Source organism: Rhea pennata, chromosome 10 (assembly GCF_028389875.1).
Source record: "Rhea pennata isolate bPtePen1 chromosome 10, bPtePen1.pri, whole genome shotgun sequence".
Classification (NCBI taxonomy): domain Eukaryota; kingdom Metazoa; phylum Chordata; class Aves; order Rheiformes; family Rheidae; genus Rhea; species Rhea pennata.
In genome coordinates, this window is record NC_084672.1 from 20,365,432 (window position 1) to 20,388,051 (window position 22,620).

Consider the following 22,620-nt stretch of genomic DNA (forward strand, 5'->3'; position numbering starts at 1 on the left):
AGTTTGCTTAGATCAATTTATCCCTCCCCCAGTTCCCTAAGTACTGCTGCCAGTTACTTTGCATTCTGCTATGGCAAATGTTTTTCCTTTCTAAATACAGTTCTTAATGCTTGAACATAGCAATTTCCTGTTGCTGATTTTGGGACCATTTCTCTGATAATCAAGAATCATTTTAAAAAGCTAATCTTGATCTCCAGAGTGTCTGTAGCTTTCTTAAGCTCGGTGTTTCTCACACTTAAGAATTTTTGTAAGAATATTCACTGGTACTTTAGCCAAGAAATTAGATATACAACAGAGAACGGAAATGACAAAAAATACATATGGAAACATATCAAAAGTTTTATTAAAATAAAGGTACGTCACATCTCTTTCTTCTTTCTTATCCACAAGAGCAGTCACTCATAAAGGAATAAATTTGCTTTTACAAATTTACAATATTTTAAAACATACTGTCTTCCACTCCCAGATTATCAATCAGGAGAACAAGTCCACAACCCTTTTGACAGCATCCTGTAAACTGATTATAGAGCCAAAGTCTTGCATTCAGTTAGACTGAGCCAACATAATAGTTCAGTGGTCTTGAAATGGAAATTTTTGTTCTCCTTCCCTCCTTTACACTTGCATTGTCTCATTCTTTTGCCAGTTCTCACACTAATCTAATCCTTCAGAGAGCTGCTTTAGCTCATTAAATCAGCAAAAATGGCTTTTGTTGATTGAGCTTTTTGACAGGCTCCTTCTTCGTAGAGACAGATAAAATCAGTTAGCCCATTTCACATAAATGCAATCTCATGTTGTTTAACATCAGCTTAAATTGACCCAAATTGGAGCTGCCATATTCCCTTTTTCATCCCCATCTACACAACTGTGCCTGTTCCCTTGTCACCACAAGGTACTAATGCTCATGCAAATGGACCAGCCAAGCTGACTTCAGCCAAAAACTAATTACTTACTTTTGTTAAGGTTACTCCTCGGCTGGATCACATCACTGAACTACACAGCTGCACAAGGAATTCGGATCAGCCTAAGCAGCCTGCACCTCCTATGAAAATCACATGAAGCATTCCTATTCAACAACACCCAAAGATCTGAAAGCATTTTGCAGTGCAGAATGAAACACACCTCGCAGCCCTCCTGGGAAGCAGTTAAACAGCAAAACTCAGGTGCATGGGCACACAGAGTAAGTTTCCAGGGCCATACAGTAGTAACAGGGAGAAGTTTAGCCACAGCCTTGATAAAGGTATTGCACAATAGTACTGATGCAATCCTCTCTGAATGCTAAATGAGCAAGTGCTAATAAGGGGGTCACAACCTATTTTATTCCCATTCCCTTTATCTTCAGATATGCAAAAATACCTATTAATTCTACTCTATTCCTTAAGGGATTACACATACTCAAAGAGAGCCTATATACAATACATAAATGCTATCTGCCATATCATAAACTGATTATATAGAGAGCTTCTCAAAAAGCAGAAACATCACTCTGAAGCCAAGACAAGAGGAAATACAACAACTCCAAATGACTCTTCCTTCTCTCATGATTTTAGGCCTTGACAGAGCTACTACCTTGATTTTATTCTTCTACACACCCTTAATCAAGCATTAATATTTAGCTTTGTATACTATGCTTGTCAAATAGAGCATGCATTTTTTACCACTCACTAACCTCATCTCTTCCCCTAAACTTACCTGTTTTTCACAAGTCATATCCTCAGTTTGCACGGTTTCTCTTATACAGACTTGTTCTTGGCTTTTTTTGATACAGATAGTGCACAAAGTCATTCAAGCAAAGACTTCCTTACCTTCCATACACAAGCCATAAGGAGAAAAGTTTTTCTCAGCCTGACATAAAGCATGCAATTAGCTGTAAGTGCATACTTTGTTTTCCTCTCAGGAAATAGATTGTTTCCTTACAACTTCAGTTATGACATACAAGATTCATGAGGCTTTCACAGTACTCAAGCCGAGGTGCATTAAATATTTCTTATGGGAAGAAGCTCTACTGGAACCGCACAAAAAAGAACTATTGAACAAATCAACTACTCTTCCTCACTTGCACATCAGTACTCAAAAGCAGCTAATCTGAGCCTCTCTACTGGACTAAACGCTACTCTTCTGAACTGGATTATTCCTCTTTTTTTTCAGAAACTATAGTGTGGCCACACATGGAAGCGTACGATGCAATAAGAAAGCTAACAAACTTCCTATCAGCTCCTTTACACTCCACAGTTGTAGCTGCAAAGACTGCTGAATTCGAAATTGTTTAAACGGAGTGAAAAGTGGAGTTTAGAATATCCTCCTAGTGTAATAACATGGATGTGGTTACATGGATTTTTAGTCATTAGAGATTCTGGTAAAGAGAGGAAATGTATGCCATGAGCCATACTTGAAGCTTTTTTTTTTTTTTTTTTTTTTTTTTTAATCTACAGCAGGCCGTAGTAGGGACCTAGAAATTGGCTATTTCAGTTCACAGAAGCTTGAGAAATTGCAAGGCTAACGTATGAAGGTGATAGATACCTTAACAATGAATACTACCAGATACCTGTGCAATGTTGCAATTATAGAATTTAAAGCATATGACAGTTCCACTTTTAAGGACAGGAAATTAGAGTGGTAATTCATCCAAGGAGCTCAGCTGCTTCATAGGCAAGTGATGGTATTAAAAAAAAAAAAAAAAAAAAAAAAAAGGCACACAAAGAACTTTCAATTCTACAGCCACCATCCCACCCAAGACCACATCTCAAACTTTGAGTGGCAGAAGAATCTATTCCACAATTCAATGATGTTTCTTTTATCAGCAAGTCCTATGAATCACTGACCTCCTCTGCTCTGTATCATATTTGCCATGTAGGGAAAAAGACTGCAAAACATCCATCTGCAAGTGCAGTTTCAAATTACACAGTTTGGGGGGGAAAAAAAGACAGTGTTCTGTCCAGCTGTGTGGAACTTGTAGTACTATGCAATCTGCCTAAATCGAACAAGAAAAAAAGATTCATTCCTACTCAGGCATTCCTTTGTGCTGCCAACAGTCCTGGAGAACAAAGGATTTAAACAAGACTCTTATTCACTGAAATAAATTGTTACGTATTGCTAGCATTACCAAAGGTCCTATGCTCCATAAAATCTCAGTTTTTGAGTACAGCACATACCAAAAAATCAGTCTCAGACTTCTGTTATATAAGCAGCTGCTTTTAACTTTTCGTTAGCATCTGGCATTCCCCTTTAGCCATTATCTGTGCATATTTATTACTAATGTTTTATTAGGTCATCATATTTTTTATAGTGTAAGAAGCTGAATGCTGTTCTTCCTCACTGCAATTTTTCAAATTAGTAGCAGAAAAAGAAATAACACAGACCACTGATTTCTGCCGAGTTAATTATCCTTGGTAGAGCTGAATTTTAACCTCATCACTGTCTCAAGCAGACTGAATATTTTACTACACAAAGCTGTTTATGCCATTGGAATAATCACATAAATACTACACTTATTGAATATTATAGTATAAAATAATTTTAAAGACAATCACCTATTTCCATCATAACCAATACAAACTGACTTGAAGATTCTTGAAAATTAAGACAGCACTCTTACAGTACTATCTTATTTGTAACACTAGTGGGTGGTTCTACAGTATCCCATTAACTTACAAGCACCCTTCAGGGTGCATGCAGTTGCAATTTAAATGTTAAACACAAATATTACTCATGTGGCAAGGTCTATTCATCTTTCCAAAAATTAAGCACCTCTGTAAATGTCTGCACAGAATCTAAATGGATCTGATGGTTTTTCTCAAAATATTTATCTTCTGCAACAGTGCTATTCAGTATAAATCAGAAGCTGGTAAGCCCCATAAAAACCAAGAAAATCTGGAGGCAACATTAAAAAACTTCATGATTGTGATCATTTTCTCCTATAGCACTACAAGGGAGAGTCACACACAATGTTTGCACATGTATTTGGAAATGAATGTTTCTTAAAAAAAAGAAAGTAAAAGAGTATTTGATTTAGGTGTTGGGTTTGATTCCATTTATTTACTGTGCGTCTTATAAACCATAATTGAACAGGTAAATTTAATTTAGGCCATCTGAATGACTTAGTCATTCTGAGCTGTGCTAAGCACAATTGCAGACTAAACATTCACAAAGAAAAAGAAAAAACTTGGAGGAAAGGAGTTCATTATAAGCCCAAATTTATCTATACAACAAAAATGGATTAATTATTCTTATAAAGTGGTGCAAAAACATTTGCAAATTCACATAATTTTTTCCTGCGATTTTTTAGGATGTTTTCAAAAATTAACATTATACTCAAAGCCTTGATATCAGATTTCAACATAAGTTTTAAATATGCATCATGCATGAAGAAAAACTGAAGAACAATCTGATTTTTCACAAACAGCACTAACTGCTCTGTGAATCTTCCAGGATGCATGTAAAAGATTGGACATTTCTGTAGAACAGTATCACTTCATTTCAAGCAGTTTTTATCTGCTTGTAAAAGTTAACCACAAGAAACTTATTCTCTGAAAGTATTTTTATTCCACTGCAACCCAGAAAGAGAGAACATAAGTTGTTTACTCCTCAGTTCATGGCCAGCTTTTGCAGCACTGTAAATTCCTGTCTGCCTATCGTACAGTAACATTTTCGCACTTCTTGTCTTTAGAACATCTTTTCTTGAAAGCTGCAGTGTATTTTTCAAAATACACTTACTGTGTTCTATCAGTTGCACATGATCGTTCAAATTTATGGTTTTGAAATGATGTTATCCTGATAAGAAAAGGCTGCTTATTCAGATTTGGCAATTTACTAATTACAGTTTCTGGAGAAAAGTTTGTTTTCTTACTTTCTTTCTTTACCAGCTTTTTACAATCTAGTCCCTTCTCCTCCACACCAATGTTACATTCTTGCCATAAAATTAATTCATCTCAGAATTACTTTACATCATAATTTTTAAATTATGCCCCACATAATTGGCCCAAGCCTGTACTGTACATGTTCTGGACTTCTCATTTGTCCACAAGTTTTTCTTTAAGTGTATTTTGTAATGTATTTCTGTAAATGTATTTTCACTCTTTGTAGTGAAATCAACAATTCTTTCAGGCTACTGATTCTAATATTTCCCTGGAGATTACCCCTCATGAGAGAGAAGTGACTCCTAAGAGGAAGATAACATAGAATCACACTTGACAAATCACCTTTTCTGGAAGGAATCAAATTCTGGGTTAGGTGGAGTTCTCAACGTAAGTGGCAAAAGAAATCCAAACTCCTAAATCAAAATCCTTAATTCATAATTATTTCCCTCATAGCAACAGTACAAATACAAGTAATTTGCCGTTTAAAAGTTTTTTTTTTTTTTCAGTTTTTAAGTTTAAAAGGATTTTTAGAAACATAAGGCAGTTTATTTCATAAGCTGTATATATCAAGGTAGTCCTGTGAAATGGAAGTAGAGTATTTGCTGATTTTTAAAAGACTTAAAAGAAAACGGTCTGGTTTTGTACCATAAATTAAGACTAAATTATAGCAATATTTTTTCTATCTATATAATCCATATATCTGAGATTTGGTAGATATATTACTGAATTTTCACATGGACATCTTTTATCCAGTATCCAACTGTTGAGGCTAATAAAAGTACAGAAATATCACTGAATCACTTCTGACACTCCATACTACAAACTCTCCATTATTTTGGACCAAGGTTTGTCTTTCTCAGCCAATTGTGATAACAAATTCTGCTATTGTCAAAGTCTGTTCTTTAAGGAGAACTAACAGTCTTACAGCCCTGACAGGACATATAATGACTATGAATTTTTATTTGAGCTATATGACATTTTGTACGGTACAGTGAACACAAAATGACACCTCTTTACAGTTGCATGCATCTGAGTCTAATCTTACACTTGTTCATTCTTGCAAAATAACTGGCTTTATTTGGTTTCCTCACATAAGTCAGAAAGGGAATTTACACTCCGTCTACACAAATCATGAAGGAAAAATTAATGTAATTGACTTACCGAAGAATTTCTTTCCGAGTGAAGAATGTGCAATCCTGTTATAAAAGAAAATGTATTATTACGCTGTAGAAATATTAAAAATAATTACCAGAAATTACTTTTTAACCTTTTAGAAGGATATATAAGTCTAAACTCAGATCTGGCAGAAAAACTTTAAAGTTTCTATTTATGTATTGTCCAGTTTTGGCTCAGAAAATAATGTATGTTAGAAAATAACTGAAATGTGAAGTCTGCTAAGGACAAGATTATCATGCAAAAGATATTGGCAGGATGAAAATTCAGGAGGAAAAAAAAATAGTTTGCTGCAATACTTCTCTGCTGTGGGATGACCAGAACAGAAAAGAAACTAAAATCAGAAGTTACAGCCTAAACCTTAAATAAATGGATCTAGAATTCTATAAAAAAATGAACATATGTAGAAAAATGTCTTCTAACTTGGAACATTCCCCTTTTAAACAGATACAACTGTTTTAATAATAATAGCTAAGAAGTTACTAGTTAGTCTTTAACTCTCTATACTTACAACCACTTTGCACTATGGTCACTATGGTCTAGGCTGCAAACCTTCATGCATTAAAACTTGTACAAACCTCGATAAAAGTACAGTTCCTTCTCCAAACAGTATGTGAATTATTCAAATTTTTCTGTCACATAGAATTTGAAATAATTTACTGGAATGCAAAGTAGAAATAGATGAATGTGGAAGAAAAGCTCGTAAACATTCACTTGCATTCTGAATAGCTCTGTGGTTTGATTGCATTTACACTGTTTTAATTCACTCTTTTGATAATCTGGATTTTGCTAGGAAAATGACACTTCACAAAAGAATAATAATATGAGCAGTGGAATACTTCACACTTTGCATATTTCTGCCTTACTCACAAAACGAAGTGTACAGTTGTGAGGAATTATAAGTCGTTGCACTTCATTAATAGTAATATCCCCTGATCAACACTATCTTATCTAACATATTAAGGGCAAATTCTATCCTGCATCCACAACTAGAAACACTCTGGTGGCAATGCAATATTGGGTGATCAGTTTAGAACAGAGTTCAAGCCATAAGTTTGAAGAATATGTATCTTGTCGTGCAACTAGCAGCTGATGAGGGTATATACAGGGAACGAAGGATGGCACTATGGCCAAAACACAAATCTTGCTCATTATCCACTTCTCTCATAGGCCTAGATGATGAGGCAAGGCATCAGCCTAAGAATTAAGCCCACACTTTTTATCCTTTAACGTAAGTATATTTAAAGGGTATCATACTTTTAAAATCAACTATTGGCAAGATAACATCATCTGACTTAAGTGATACTTAGAGCACAAGCAGCTAATATGACTCCCGCAGTCCTGCTCTTCAGCCAGCTAGTGAAAAAGCATTTCATTGCTAGGCCGAGAATCATTCTGGCTAAATGCCCACTTCTTCCAGGAAGTGGAAAGCAAATGGTCACAGCTGGCTGAAGCAGTCAAGCAGCTTGTCTCAAGTATCCAAGTACACTATGAAACCTGCATGGTATCAATAATTGAGTTTGCTCACTCTTCTCCATATAAAGTGGCAGGAGAAGTAGCTTTTCCCCTAGTGTATTGTGTATCAGAATAGTGTTACAAGGCACAGGAGGAAGGCACCTCGTGAGCTGCTGACAATGATGTCACATTGTCTGGAACTGCACAAAGTGAAATAGGAGCCAGCTGGTTAAGTCTTCATTAATTCCAGCATGCTCAATACTTACGGTCAAACTGTCACCTAAGGATGCTTCATTTATTAACGAAAGGCGGGGCACTCTCACAAATAATTGTGATGCTCTCAGCAGCAAACATTCTGTAATTATAAAGGCTTGAGAAAATGGCAGACACTGTTACTTAACTAGAAAGCTTGTGAATCCTTTCTGAACATTGATCCTGACTGCAGTATTTCAATTATGCCTGCCAATTGCTTGGAATGTTATGTAAGGGAGGAAGGGTGTCAAAAAATTGACAGTGGTTTCACAGACCATTTGCAGAGATCTTAGGTGGTCAGAGCACCACAAATTATGTAACAGTGACCTAGCCTATCCTCTTAATCAAAGGCAAGATCATGCATACCACTTAAAAAATGCTTTGCCAGTAAGAGGCCTGTCAGATCTTGAATGGCAAATGTAAAAGCTATGCTACCTCCGAAAGGTAAGTCCAGCCATCTCTCTCTTGCCCTGGCTTCTTATTTCTGCCTCTTCCTTTACATAGACTTCACACAGCCATGTAGTATAACTGCATCAGAGAACTCTGGCTGAAAACTAACCTAACAGAAAATAATTCATTTTCAGTTTGGCTCAGTATATTGCCTCAATAATGCTAGTGCTGGTAAAAGAGAGGAAGCTAAAACAAGTATCTACTGACGGCAGGAAAGAGGTGTAGGATTGCCCTTTCTGTTAAAAGCACAGCCATAAGTTGGATTAAAGTCACCATGGAACAAGGGTCTAAATAACATAATTACATTTTGTAGTTGCTGGAACTCTAGCAATTTAATTCTGATTTAATTAAAGACTTTTAGCCAGAGAAACTCAGAGGTGAATCATCCAATTTTCTTCTAGCAACTTTCATTCATACAGAAAATGCAAAATGATAGACAATAAATAGTGAACCAACATGTTAGAATAGCTCTTTCATTGGGAAAGGTGAAATTGGTCCTGAAAAGCATCTATAGTTTATGCATATGATGCCATTGATCTTTCTTCAAGCCAGAAATTCAAATTTAACAGGAAAGAAATTTGAGTTTACTACAAAGTTAAAAAGTAATATGTCTATCCTGCTTGGTTATCAAAGTTGCTAGGAATTCCATCAGAAAAGCAGAACCTAAATATTCAACAGACAAATTTTGCCATAGTTTTCAAAATTTGTACTAACTTTCTGGCAAAAATTTATCCCAAGAATTGTGGCTTTTGATTTCTAATGCCATAAAATGGTCTGAAAAAACTATGTTCACTGGAGACCCCCCTCCCCCCCGACTCCCATGGATTTTAGGCTATTTAGAATCAAGGCCTTGCCTTGAAAGGTCACCTACTCCAGTCCCGCAGAAAACATATGTGCTCCTTTCAACATCAACTATCCCACTCAGTCTGTCCTTGTTCCCTTAATAATCAGCTTAGAGTTCTATAAAAAGGATCATTGCTGCCTTTTGGAGATAAGATGTCACTTAAACAAGGCTGCAAGCATCCTCCTTATGTCAACCAAAGACAGTGAGTATCGTAAAGCAAGTAAATTTCCCATTGATTTCAATGAGATCACAACCTCATATAATGGACTTGATTCTCAAATTTGGTATTTAGGTAGCTTAACTGTTTCTCCTCCTTCTTGAAACTACTCTGTAGTGAAGAGAGGAAAGTTAAGTAACTGGTGCTCTTAGGTTTATGCAAGGTTTTGCTCTTGAGGGTCTGTATGACCTTCTACAAGTAACCCAACATTGCTTATAAAGTAGGGTTTGTGGTCTCTGCTCTTAAAACTAACTTTATAAAACAGCACAACATACAGGCTGTTGAAAGTGTTTTGTAAAACCAGAGGTGATAACAGCCATGTTCTTTGAGCTGCTATATAAAGTGAATGGGGGTTTAGGACAAAAGAGCAACAGACTGAAACATCACGGTCTACTACCTCTTCCACCAGTCCATAAGACTTTGAAACTCCTAGATGGATTCTGTTTGCTGTTTCGTTCCATAACAACTTGGATGAAAAAAATACAAATAGAGATAACTGTGCTGAGAATGCTGATGCTTAATTTTACAGAAACATTAAGTGTACATACATAGCAGAATATGAGGTGTGATTTCAGACTCAGAGCATGCTGCAATTTGTTCTATGGGATTCATTGCCAATACTAGAGTGCAGCATGCAGTTTATGAATGGCAGTAGAGTCCACTGAATGAATCATCACCACCTACCAATATCAGGGGCAAATACTATCATGCATACAGTACAGTTTTCAAATAAAACTAAGTTCAGATAGATACAGGAAATACTTCTATACAGAAAGCAAGAGAAGAAAAACTGGAGGCCAAATAATAGAATGAGAAAATGGCAATAACACTAAAGCAGCAAGTGCTCAAAGCCATTGCAAAACAATACTGATTATATTCATTAAATGCATATTATTCCTCTAGGGCAATACATGTACAATTCTGTTTTTTATATGTATAGTTTCATAAGGGCAGGTTTGTTCTGATCCTGCAACAGATTCATCAGAAAGTTTTATAAATAAGGAAATAATGTAAAACAGTCCTAGCAATAAGAAATCATTCTGAATTAGAGAAATAGCCTCAAACAAGAAACAGCAAGCCACAGATAAAGTAAACCTATGACTAACAGGAATTCTGACACTGCCCTCAGTGCCAGACAGACTGGCTATATATTACTTATATAGCTAGATTTATATAGCTTATATATATATGCTTATATATATATATATTATATACTTATATAGCTATACAGTAATATACTTACAGCTGTATTATTGAGCAGCTTCTAAAAATGAGAAGTACTGAATACTGCAACATTTTGAACATTAACAACACTGGAATAAATTATTTCAGAGTTTGACTTGTAAAATCACAAATGGTCTTTTGCACAGCGCCAAGAGTTACACAATATGTATAAAAGTAGTTAACCAAAACATCATAAAAACATCATCCCATGAATCAATCAAGATCTGACCAAGTTAAAAGGTACTGTAGAGATGCAAAAGTTTTAATATGTAATATCTATAATTTATTTTATCTTCACCTGGTAACATTTTACAAATGCAATACTTTTCAACTGAACATCAAATATTGTACTAATGTACAAAGTTTCTATACAAATAAGATCGGTATAGAGCTGTTGTGCATGACATATAAGCTAGCATAGCTCTGAATCAGCAAGATATTTATGTATTCTGATCACTGTAAATACATAGTCTTACTTATTTCAAGTTAACACCTAAGTTGTGGAACTGCCTAAGTGCTTTGCTGAATCCAGATTCAAACAAGAAAAAAAAAATCCTGTCAGAATAAGTATCTGCCTTAATAATAGTACTGTTACACAGACTTATCTCTAAAAAATGACAGCTGTATCAGAGACTAAAAATATCAATGGAGATGTTAACATTCAAACTTTATTTGTAGATATATATATTTTAGAAATACACCCAGAGCCACTAAAATCCCCAGAGTTTCAGTAGACGAAATCTGCAGGTATAAAAAACAATTTACATTGTGATATGGAATGAAAACAGCTTACACTTTAACAAGGACCAAGGAAGAAGCAAACTGCTCTATCACTAGTACACTAGTATCTAATATAAAATATTTGTGGCCCAAATTCTGAGTTATATGTCTATGAAGAAAAGAAATTAGAATGAAATGAGAATCAAATTCTCATTATCCAAACAACCTCAGTAAAAGTAGTGACATTGCTTGCATGGTAAGGTAGTTTGCCCATACCACAAGCACAGCTTCTGTGCATTTCCTAATCAATATAAAGATGTTTCTCACTGAGAAATGTAGTGCACTGAGGCCAACATATGGTCCTGCCATTGCTTTATTATATGTCTTTATTCTTTACTGCTGCCAAGTACCTTCCTTTACACAACTTTATTCATCAAACTAAAATTCCTAGTTTGTTTTCTTTTCTTATTATGGAACTTGGCATCCAAAACTTGCAGACAACTTTTACAAGCTTACTTCTAAAATATTCTTGGATTATAATGAAATATATCTTTCTTGCAGATTAATATTTACCATTTCCCTAGCCAGAGCTTACAGACTTTGCATTTTATGCTTAAAAAAAACCCAAAAAACAGTCAAGTACTTCCCAGTACATGGGAAAGAGATATCCCTGATAGAATTAATTATCTTACAAGGTTAACTTCTTAAATGAAGTGAAAACTAGTGAGGAAACCAATTTTTGTAAAAGCCTACCTCCTTTAAATTTCCAAAACATTTTGCTAAACTTATGAGAATTTAAAGAATTGATAACAAGAACACTATCTTAACAGTTGTCAGATAAGACAAGGTGTAAGGCAATTTACAGCTTTAGAGTCTTTTCTTTAGTTAGTTTGCTTCTACTATTCCAAATTAAAAAAAAAAAAAAAAAAAGAGAGAGAGAGGTTTAATATAATCCAGTCTTATTATACATCTCTTTTATAAAACAGTTTCAACTAGCTACTCATCATCAGTCTTAAAGACTCTTTAAAACACTCATATATTTAAGAATGTTGAGGTCATCCTGTGGATGACCAAATTTATAATTATTTCATTTAAATGTAAACATTCAGCAAAAAGAGCAACTCACCAACATGACAGCTGTGTATATAAAAAGTTTATATGTGGACATTCCAGAAAAGTTTAGACAAGTAGGAGTATGTTATTTCATTAGTATGGTATCAGTGATCAGTAATGAATGTATATTAGCTCCTCATGTAGATAACTTTTCTGCAGCTTATTCTTTACTCTTGAAAACTAAAGCTATTTACACAGTATTTTATCATATTTTAAGCACATTAACTTCTCACTTTTCCATCTTCTGTTTACCTATCTCAAGTGTCCCCTTTGTAACAAACTCTTGAAACACCTTCTATAAAAAAAATGGGCTTCTCTACTGAAGTAGAGCGTTCAGATGCTATAAAGCCAGAGCATTTTTTGTTAAAAGGCAACAATAGCAAAAATTACAAGCAGGTATACAGTGGCCATAAATATATTAAAAAAAAAAGAAATCAGAAGAAGTCTAACCATCAGGGGAGTAAGGTTTTGAATAGCTTTCTAATAATAACTGTAATAATAGCTGTGGGAAGCCTAAAAGAAAGTCTAGTTTATAAACAAAATTAAATTGACTGTTTTGCCTGTGCCATACTGATACTACAGACTGAATAACCCTGGAAATTATTGTAAGGAATACAGTACCAACTTGCAGACATACAGATTAACAAAAAGTTGCCCACCCCTCATATGGGGGGGGGGGGGGGATTAAGCAAAGCTCCATTTTAAAAGCAATTAAAAACCACGTATGTACCGGTCTGCATATGGGGTTACTGATGTGTGCAACAGATGGTTACAAAGTGGTCCCTCGTACACTGTGTTTTATTTTGATTCATAGGTCCAGAGTTCAGAGGACCTGGCAACCTAGCTTTCCTGCGCACCTCTGAATATCCCATCTACTCTTTCAAGAAATTAAGTTTGTATTTCAAAATTACGAGTCCTTTATCCTATGTTCCTCTTTTCTGTTGTAAAAGAATTTCACAAGCTAGTAAACAGCATGTAAGAAGGTAGATTCAAAGTCAAACAGCACTGTACGTTACTGCGAAAAAGAGGCAAGGGTGAGATGCTTCCTCTTAGAAGGCAGTGGAGAGGCATGAGCTCTCTGGGGATGCACGTGGCTGGCTACAGTGGTAATCCCAGCATTCCTATCTTTAAAAGATCCAAAAGGTACACAGTAACTACTGGATCAGAGACAAATTATCATCTAAATACAGACCATATCTGGCTGCTTACTGCACAATGCTAACATTCCTTTCTGACAAATTCTAGAAATTAGTTAGTGTCCTGAAACATGTAATTTCACTGCACTTCTCACCATTACAGATGTCATTGGTCATCAAAAATTATCTAGCACTTGAAAATTCCAGCTATACAAATGAACTACATGTCCTCCTGTAACAGAGAAATCCCCTGGCCTGACTCAGTCCACTAGGCCTAACTCCTGCAAGGCTTTGAGATCAATTACCCAGCATTATGAAAGGCAGGGGCTGCAAAAGCCATTAGAGAAAGGCAATTTCTAGATGAAGAGTAGTGAATTAGGGATGACATTTCAGCTCTTGCATTTGCCAGTTTATGTCAAGAAGATAACATTAATTACATTTGGTTTTTGTTTTGTTTCACTGCAGTTGGGTCTCTGTTCTGTGTTCACTTTCATTGGTAGTAGGAAGACAGACATTTGGTGTTTTACAGATCTTTGATTTTCCTTCCCTACCAGGCATCCTCGCCTACCCAGCAATGATGCAAATATAGTTTTTTGAAACTTAGACTACAAAAGATATTACTATGGCAGACTGCTGGTTAGGGTGAAATGAGTGGCGGAGTAGAAATTAAAAAAGCACTATCTTCGTATTTCCTATAATGACCACAACCACAAGAATGCATATATCCCTGATATTAACAGAAATAGGAATTTAATAAGAACACTTCATTTCTGCCTTGTTTTCAACATGGGATACATTTTAAGCCCATATTCCTAGCTTGACTCTATACAGTTAACCATCAATGCCTGTGAAAAGCACAGGTTAGCAATAACTCCAAGGAAAATTTGTACCTAAAATTGTATTTTCTACTTCAAGGGCTTGACTCAAAGCTCAGGAAGATAAAGTTATTTACATTCGTGCGCACTGGATCTGTCTCTTTGTTATCATGAGATAAACTAAATGTTGATCTCCAGTACTGTTAATTCTGTCTATGTTTATCCATGTTTAAAAGAACATAGCAATGCAGCCAGCCCTGTCTGCATCTCATAATAGGTATTCAACTCCCTTCTCCTTTATCTTTCTTCTCTTTGATATATCCTCTCACTGTATTTTCAGAAACTTGTTCAAGATGCTCACAGCGCAGATAGCTCTCTGCAATTCATTTCAGTTAGATCTGCAGTGTGCTAAAACACTACTGAAAACTCAAAAATCCTAATTTTGAGGGTTATGAAAAAAATCAATTGATGTGATGTGAAGGAAAAAGAAGTACAAATAAGCTTGCCCTACACCTAAAATGCTTATTTCTTCTCTTGAAGTAAGAAAAAACTATTACCCAAGAGTGAATGCAAGCATGAAGGTACCTATTTTGGAATTACATGAAACATATTTCTCTGACTCATCCTTAGGACATGTGAAACTGGACATATCCTTTTTTTTCTATTGATAGCAAAGGCATCAGGGACAGAAAAATTAGGTTTTAAATATACTTTCTTCTTTACAAAGTGCTCAGTAGAAAGATTCTGCTAAAAAAAAACATACTTGTCAAGCTGGTCACAAACTTCAACCTGTTTCATATCCCACACATCAAGGATTTGACTCCCTTCTTTGTACAGAGAGGAAAGAATTAGATGGAATTTATTCAACAATCTGGTCTTAAAATGCAATTACAATTGCTGAGAAGTGACAATAGTGTGTATATATATACAGTTAATAAGGAAGGCTTTGTTTATATTTGAAAAAAACTAAACTAAGCATAAAAACCCACAAACATGTTTAGATTGCTCCTTTCTTCCCATAATGCAAACTAAGATATCTTACCTGGTAGGCATCTAGCTGTTCATCAGTAAATATCGTTTGCTTATTACCCATCTTAAATGAGGAATTCTTCCTCTATGCAAATGCATCCCATTGGAAGTTGCTGGATTCCTCTGTACTGCAGGCATTTAGAGCATGTACACTCCGTGAATGTGCTGAAAAAATCCCAAAGACTGCATTGAACTGCTTTTAATCGCACCTGTCCGATGAGGAAGGAAGCACTACTGGGGAATCTTTGCAAAGGTTGGACTTGACTGTGCCAGGATGGAAAGCGTTAAAATCACAAGCAGGTATCGCCCAGAAACAGTGATGCCACTCTCCCCCTTTCCTTTGTTTCTCTAACAGGCATACAGAGGTTTTATAACATAAAAAGGAGCAGCCAGTACCAGAAGAAACCAGCTCTCTACTGCCTCAGTGTCTCGCTCGCTTGATCACCCTGCGACTTCAGGGCACTCCCTCTGGGCACCTTCACATTTTAGAGAAGCTTTGCGTCACCAGATGGCGCTCGCTAGCGCAGTCGTATTCCAGCACACACACACACACACACTCATGCAAATCTGAAAATTAGAAGAGTAGGCTGTCAGAGCTAATGTTTCTGCAGTTGGTCTCCCTACCGGCTAGTCAGTCCTTGGGCCTGAGCTATAGCACGTGCCAAGATTAAATATAGCTGGATGGAGGCTGAAAGGGGCCACAGCACCTCCACAACATTACGTGGTGCTGCAGGGGCTCCACAGTATACGCTTACATCTACACTGTGGCTACATCCAGCCCCAGCTATCTAAGATATCAGTTCACTGATATCACAGATATCAGTATCACGCTCTCAGATCTATCAATGGATTTGAGTATTCCTTCTCACATACCATTAAAAAAAAAACAGGAAGATTAAGTTAAGTAGTTCAAACACAAGATAATCTGACCGATTTCAATTCAGACAAGCACAGCTGGAAAGAAAAAATGTTACCACAGCCTAAAGCAAAGGTACAGAAAGTACCACTAGAGGGCTCACAGTGTACTTTAAAGTAGTATCACTTGATTTTTTGTTTCCATGAAAATTGGGGTAAAAAAAGAAAAGAGCATGAGACAGAGAGACACACAGAGACCAAATGAACTCGGACACAAAACCATATTATCCAATATCTGCAGAAGGAAGAGCTCTTATTGCAACAGTAGGAAGAAGGCTGGATAAGCAAGGACAGGAATAAGGAGGAAAGACCTGTTATGAATAAGTTGCTTTTGATTGTTCATTTCCCATATACATGTACATAGCAAGGAGAAAGGGCTTATAAATATTTAATAAAATCCCTACTTTCTTTACCTACAGATCTGCCACTGGTCATTATTCCCTCATTAAATTGGTATGTTTAATAAAAAACATGCACAGAATTATCTTCTGCTTCCCCCTACAGTTTCTAATCATCCTAACCTAGTAATAGCATTGAATAATAAGTTGAATTTGCCTTGACACATAACAACAAAGAACAAACATTTAACAGTAGCACTGAAAGTAAATGTGTTGGACATGTAGCAAAAATACACTATGAATTGCTAAACCATAAAATGTTCTAAGAGACATTATTCAGACTGTAACAGTTAGAAATACAGATCAGATTAACTGCGAAGCAGTACTGCCTTGTGCTGCAAAACGCAATGTACCACCTAAGGTACAAAATAGTTTAAGAATGCATTCAATAAGGTTTATTAGCGATAAGCAAATATCAGAAATTTAACAGTGAAGTGAATAGATAATTCTAATGGAACTTATTTACATTATTTCGAAATATGAAGGAAGAAGCAAGAGTAATAAGGATAATATAAACTCTACCCAAATATCAGACAGTTGAATCCACTGTTTGTAGTGTGACCAAACTGATCTGTTTTTCCAGCCACTTGTGTTTTTTTTTTTTTTTTTTTTTTTTTTTTCCCAAGGTACAGTGGCATTAGATTCTTTTTATGGTCCAAAAGATCCTCCACAAGCAAAACAGGGGAGAAAAAAAAAAGAAAGAAAGAAAAAACAAAAAAACCACCCACCCACACTAAAATATACAGTATTTTCTTAAGACACTTAATGACTGTGGACAAAACTGAAAATGAAGGCATAATTATCTGGTTGTCTCAACAGAGGTATCCAACAGTTATGCCATTCAGACTTTGAGGATTCTTTTTGAAATCTGGTCCTTTCATTTAATTGTAATCTCTGTTTCTCCAAATAGAAACTACATGTGCATATTTTTAGAAGTCTTTGAGATCTATAGATAAAAGCACTAAACATCAATATGAACCCATAACCTAAAAAATACTGCCTGAAGAATTAGCCAAATTATTTAGAAGTAGACGATGAGGACCAGGAAAGATTCATTAAGTAAATTATGCCTGTTAGATACTGAAAGTTACCTTTTCCACTTGGTCCTATTCAGAGAATTATAATCAACTTTTAAAAGGAAAAAAGGACATGCAAATTGATAAAACTGTCTTTGTCCAAAAATAGTGTTTTCAGAATAAACAGAAAAAAGTAAACGAATACAGTCCTATAATAGTTTATAGGAAGAGATCTAAGAATTAAAATTGGGGAAAGCAGCTTGCTAAGGCAACTGTCTTTTCTATTGTTTAATACAATGTATTTGCTTATCAACAGCATCTTGCAAACCTCACATAGTACTCTATGAAACAAAAGAATAGTTACTGATACAAATACAGTTTACTTTGTTCACTGAAGAAATAAAACTGCTTCAAGAATTCCTTTTCTGGTACCTTTTAAATTGCTAGCAGCATTACTGATGCATAAGACGTAGCTTAAAAAAGGAAAAATGTTGTGTTTAGGTAAAGCTGAAGAAGTAATGATGAAACCCAACTGAAATAAAATAATCCAAGGCAGAATTCAGCTGGACCCAAGATCTAGTAGTTTAGTATTACTGAATGATGAGTGAGAATCTTAATAGCTGAGACTGTTTTTATACCTAAATCAAGAGACAAAGTAATACTTTTCAGATTTTTTCATAGTACCCATTTTAATTACAACAAAATACTCTAGAACTAAGAAAAGAGTACCACCCACTGAACTATTCTTGCAAAAACTTCACCAGGCTGCCTTTTATCTATTACATTATCCGACCCTTTTTGGAATATAAGGGATAACAGGACAGTAATCTGAGTTAGCATGATGTCAACTATTTAAGGACCTTGTTAAAAAGATTACGGAAGATTACTACTGGTGGAAACAGTTACAAATTACAGTTCAAAACATATGTGTAATGATGCATGATTATTTATGATGAACAATTAAGCTATAGATTTGAGGGGTTTTGGTGAATAAACTGTGTTCATAATTTGACTTTACAAATTACAAATTTACAAATTTATGAGCAGATCACATGGTTTTGAAGATGCTTAAATAGTGCAAATCAAAATCTCAGTGGATTCTTAAAAATTTTAGAGGTGTTCTTTTACTGCACTATTTGAATCAGAAAGTCTATAATGGCCCTTTTAAGACTAAGGGCACTCACAGTTCTGAAAGTTCTTGCATGTCCTCAGCTCTGAATGAGCTGCATCACTAGCTTTACTGGTTATGCTTAAAATTTAGCACATTTCATATCTATGAGCTGGTACTACTTAAATACCAAGGTAGCAACCGATTTTCATCAGACCGGACCAGTCCATAGTCAAATCATTTGTATGAAATAGCAGTCCTCATACAGCCACCTAATTCAAGTTGCCTGTCTATGCAAATTGGATTAAATATAAATGGTCAAATTATCTTTAATGCCATTATATGTAAGTGGATTGACACCAGGGATAGATCGGGCTCCCTATCTTTTAATCTCGTGGTTCTGTATACTTGACAATATTATTACAGTGAAAAGAGCGACATCTAACTTCTTCATTTCTTATCTGCTTTCATATTTCTGGCTGACACTTAAAATCTTAGAATAGCAAGCAACTGCAGCTAACATAGTTAAAAAATCCCCAAAAGAAAATATTAAGGTTGCTTATAGTTCTGAATCCCCTCCTCCTTTTTTTAAAAAAAAAAAAAAAAACAAACAATGCTAATTCATAGACAAGTGTTCTGGGGAAATCAGCAAGAAGGTAGAGAAAGTGAGACAAGCTTCCTGGTCTTGGACTTATGAAAAGAAAGGGTCCCACCTGCTTGAATGTTTGCCCTCAGGAGGTCCAGAAGCAAGCTCAAAGCTACCAAAGAAATTTTAAAACCCTTTCAAAGGGTTTTTTTTTTCTTGAATTCTGACTTCGCCTCTGTTATCTGAAAGCATATCTCTAACTCCACCATTCAGCATATGTTATTTGCCCCTAGCATAAGCAGCATGGTTTTCACTGACTGACAGATTTACATTAAGAACTCAAGTACAAAATCCATGTATTAGAAAAGACTGCACAAAGTCACACAGGTTATTTACATAATAGCCTGCTTTACTCTGTCTTAGATCAAGCCTCAAAGGAAAAGAAAATTTCTAAATTCTTTCACAGGCAGTTCTGGAAGTCTTGTTAATCATATCTTCTGTTCTAGGAATGTTAATGTTGCCTGAAATAAACTCAGATAAGATCAGATTTTCCTCAGAGGGAGTCTTCTGTCATTTAATATAGGAACCTCTTCACCATTAATAAGAAATTCTAGGTGTGGTCACGTGACTTTCTATTGAACTCTCCATTTCCAATTCACCTGCAGAGATTACCTGAGACTGAAACTTGTCATCTACTGGGGTAACAAAAATTAACTGTCTTACTCTAAAGAAATAAATAATAATTCTGCTGCTATCAGTTGCAGACAAAACCAAGGTCTGAGTCTTCTCTTTCATTAAGATCACTTTAAACCAACAATAACTTCAGGAAAAAATAATGCAGCAACGGTGCAGGGAAAAGTTTGTTATTCTCCATTTTGTTTACTTAGTCACACCTGGATATTACCCTGCTGTACAACAACTGACACAAAGGTGTCAGTTCCCATTTATCCCATCGTGCCTGGCTTTCCACTCTGCCATACCACTATTCTCTTACATATTCAGAATGTTTTGCTTTCATTCTAACGTAGAACAACTTATGTAGTAAACTAGGTAGAGCTAAAAGAACTGGTTGAAATTCTTGCTTTTGAAGAAAGTCTTCACCTTCCTATGGAATGGCACACAGTGCCATATATGGACAGAAAGTACACCGCTTCTTTGATTTTTTCTCTCCATATTCTGAAGAGTATTTTCAATTATTAAATAAAATTTAAAATACTATTTTTTAAAAAATAGAAGATTCAAACAGTGGTTGCTGAGGGTTCCTATACAATAGCTAGCTATTGTGATAGCTAGCTTGAGTACACTTTTGTGGTGCCTTTATTTCATTGTTATTTTGCTATCTTAAAACTTACATTGATATCTTGCTATAGTAACTGGGGTAAATTTAAAGACAGTGGTATAAGGCAAAAACTTCTTTCTATCTGTTTGTATCTATCAAAGATTAGTTTAATTTGCCAGTTTAGTGTTAAGCAATATTGATCTCTAACATAAGTTACTGCAAGAAATCAATACATTTTATGTACACAACAAGGTTATGACCTTAATGCTATCATTATCAGTCTTTCATCACACTTTATTGCATTTCTCTAAACCGTTTGCCAAATGGACTGATTTAAAGCTATCAACACACAGCATATATCTTGCAATCAAAGCCACAAATAAAGTTAAGTTTACAAAGGAGGGCAGTATATACACAACTGTCTATTTACAGGCTGTTATATATCATTATATAGTTAAGCAGTTACGGTTCATCTGTTTTAAAAGTTCTATTCATGGAACAGAAAATATGCTGTCAATCATGTACATCAGATTTCACATTTTATAGCAAGATCCCTGTCAGGTGCGATACCTTAACTCTCCTCCAAGTCTGCAATCTGACCCCAGTTGCAGTGACTTCTTTCCACAACCACAGTTCAGGCAGTGAAATAGTTGTAGCCGTGCAAAGTCTCCTGCTTTAAACTGTTGCTAGGAGTGGTTGCTAACCCTGGTAACGTTGCTGCAGTATATTAGTAGAGCTCTAAGTTTAATAACTTCCAACGGAAGAGGAGTACTACATTAAACTGCCCCTGTTTGGCCATGGCCTAAGTATTTCTTGTAAAAGGAATATCAAGCTACTGCGAGCAGAGGTCACTTCACCTCTGATGAGAGCATCTAGACAGGGCCTTACCAGCAATTAACATACATGTCAGAAAACACAAGAAAAGCAATATACTGATAGGCATGATTTTGAAAAGCATAGCACATATCAGCTTAACAGTTACAAAATCCTTTGATAAGCATCATGACAAAAGAAACAAGGAATTTAAGGAAAAAAATAAAAGAAGTATATACATCTCATGTAAAAAAAAAATACAGTAAGAACATTGAAAATTCATCATGTACATCGTGAAAGCATGACAGGTCAATCTGAGATGGGAAAAGACCTCAAAAAAGGAAAAAAGGAAAAAAGAAAGTAGGAGAGAGAAAAAAGTAGAGAAGAGGTCACAGAAGAGGTGGAAGGTAAAGATAACAAAACAAGAGAGAGATGTGTAAAGCATGATCAAGCACTGAACCAAAAAGTTATTTTATAGGAACATTTAGAACAGATACATAGAGGGCCAATTTGGATTTTAAAAACTAAAACACAAAAGCTGTTGTTAACAGGAAAGAATCAGTATCAAGAAAATTCTGCACACTTGCCACTGCAGACCTGATAGGCAATTCTTATCAGTTCAAAGCATTATTGATATATATATATATATATATATATATATATATATATATACACACACACACACACACAAGTACACATAAACAGCAGGAAAATTTGCAAATATGCTGTGGTGCCCAGTCAGGACAAAACTGAGTAAGTAAACCTCAGAAAAGAGGGGCTGCAGAAACTAAGCTCTATACTATTGATGAAGTAAACCAATCCTGAGAGCTTCTATTCATTTGCACTTTGAAGACATGATAAAACCAAATACTGAATCTTCATGCTGAGTTTTCAAGCACTACCAGAGGAAGGTAAGTGAAAGGGTTGTTAAGTATTCTGATAACATTGTTATCAAGCCTAGGTATAAAGTTATATTGAACCAAGACCCCAAATTTTATGATACTGAAAAAGTAAAATAAATCAAAGGTGCTTATTTAAAAGTTTTTTTGTGTCTTAAAATAGGGTCCTACACTTTCAGGATATACTATATTTTATATCACTCTTTGCAAGCAGACTTCCTTGGTCTTCTTTTTAAACCAAGACTGAGAATTCTCATTTATTCCTACAATTAGTTGTTTTGAGGACAAAGCAGTTGCCATAAACACAGAAAAAAATTGCCAGCAA

General features: G+C 35.4%; 1 protein-coding gene across 1 annotated transcript in view; it reads right to left on the reverse strand.

Moving 5' to 3' along the window:
* CIB2 (calcium and integrin binding family member 2) overlaps positions 1-15,345 on the reverse strand; it is a 49,298-nt gene extending 33,953 nt beyond the window's left edge. The window contains exons 1-2 of the mRNA XM_062584039.1: positions 15,295-15,345; positions 6,015-6,049 (exon numbers count right to left, since the gene is read on the reverse strand). Coding sequence (XP_062440023.1) covers positions 6,015-6,049; positions 15,295-15,345 — 86 coding nt within the window. The remainder of the gene's footprint in view (positions 1-6,014; positions 6,050-15,294) is intronic.
* Positions 15,346-22,620: the final 7,275 nt, after the last annotated feature.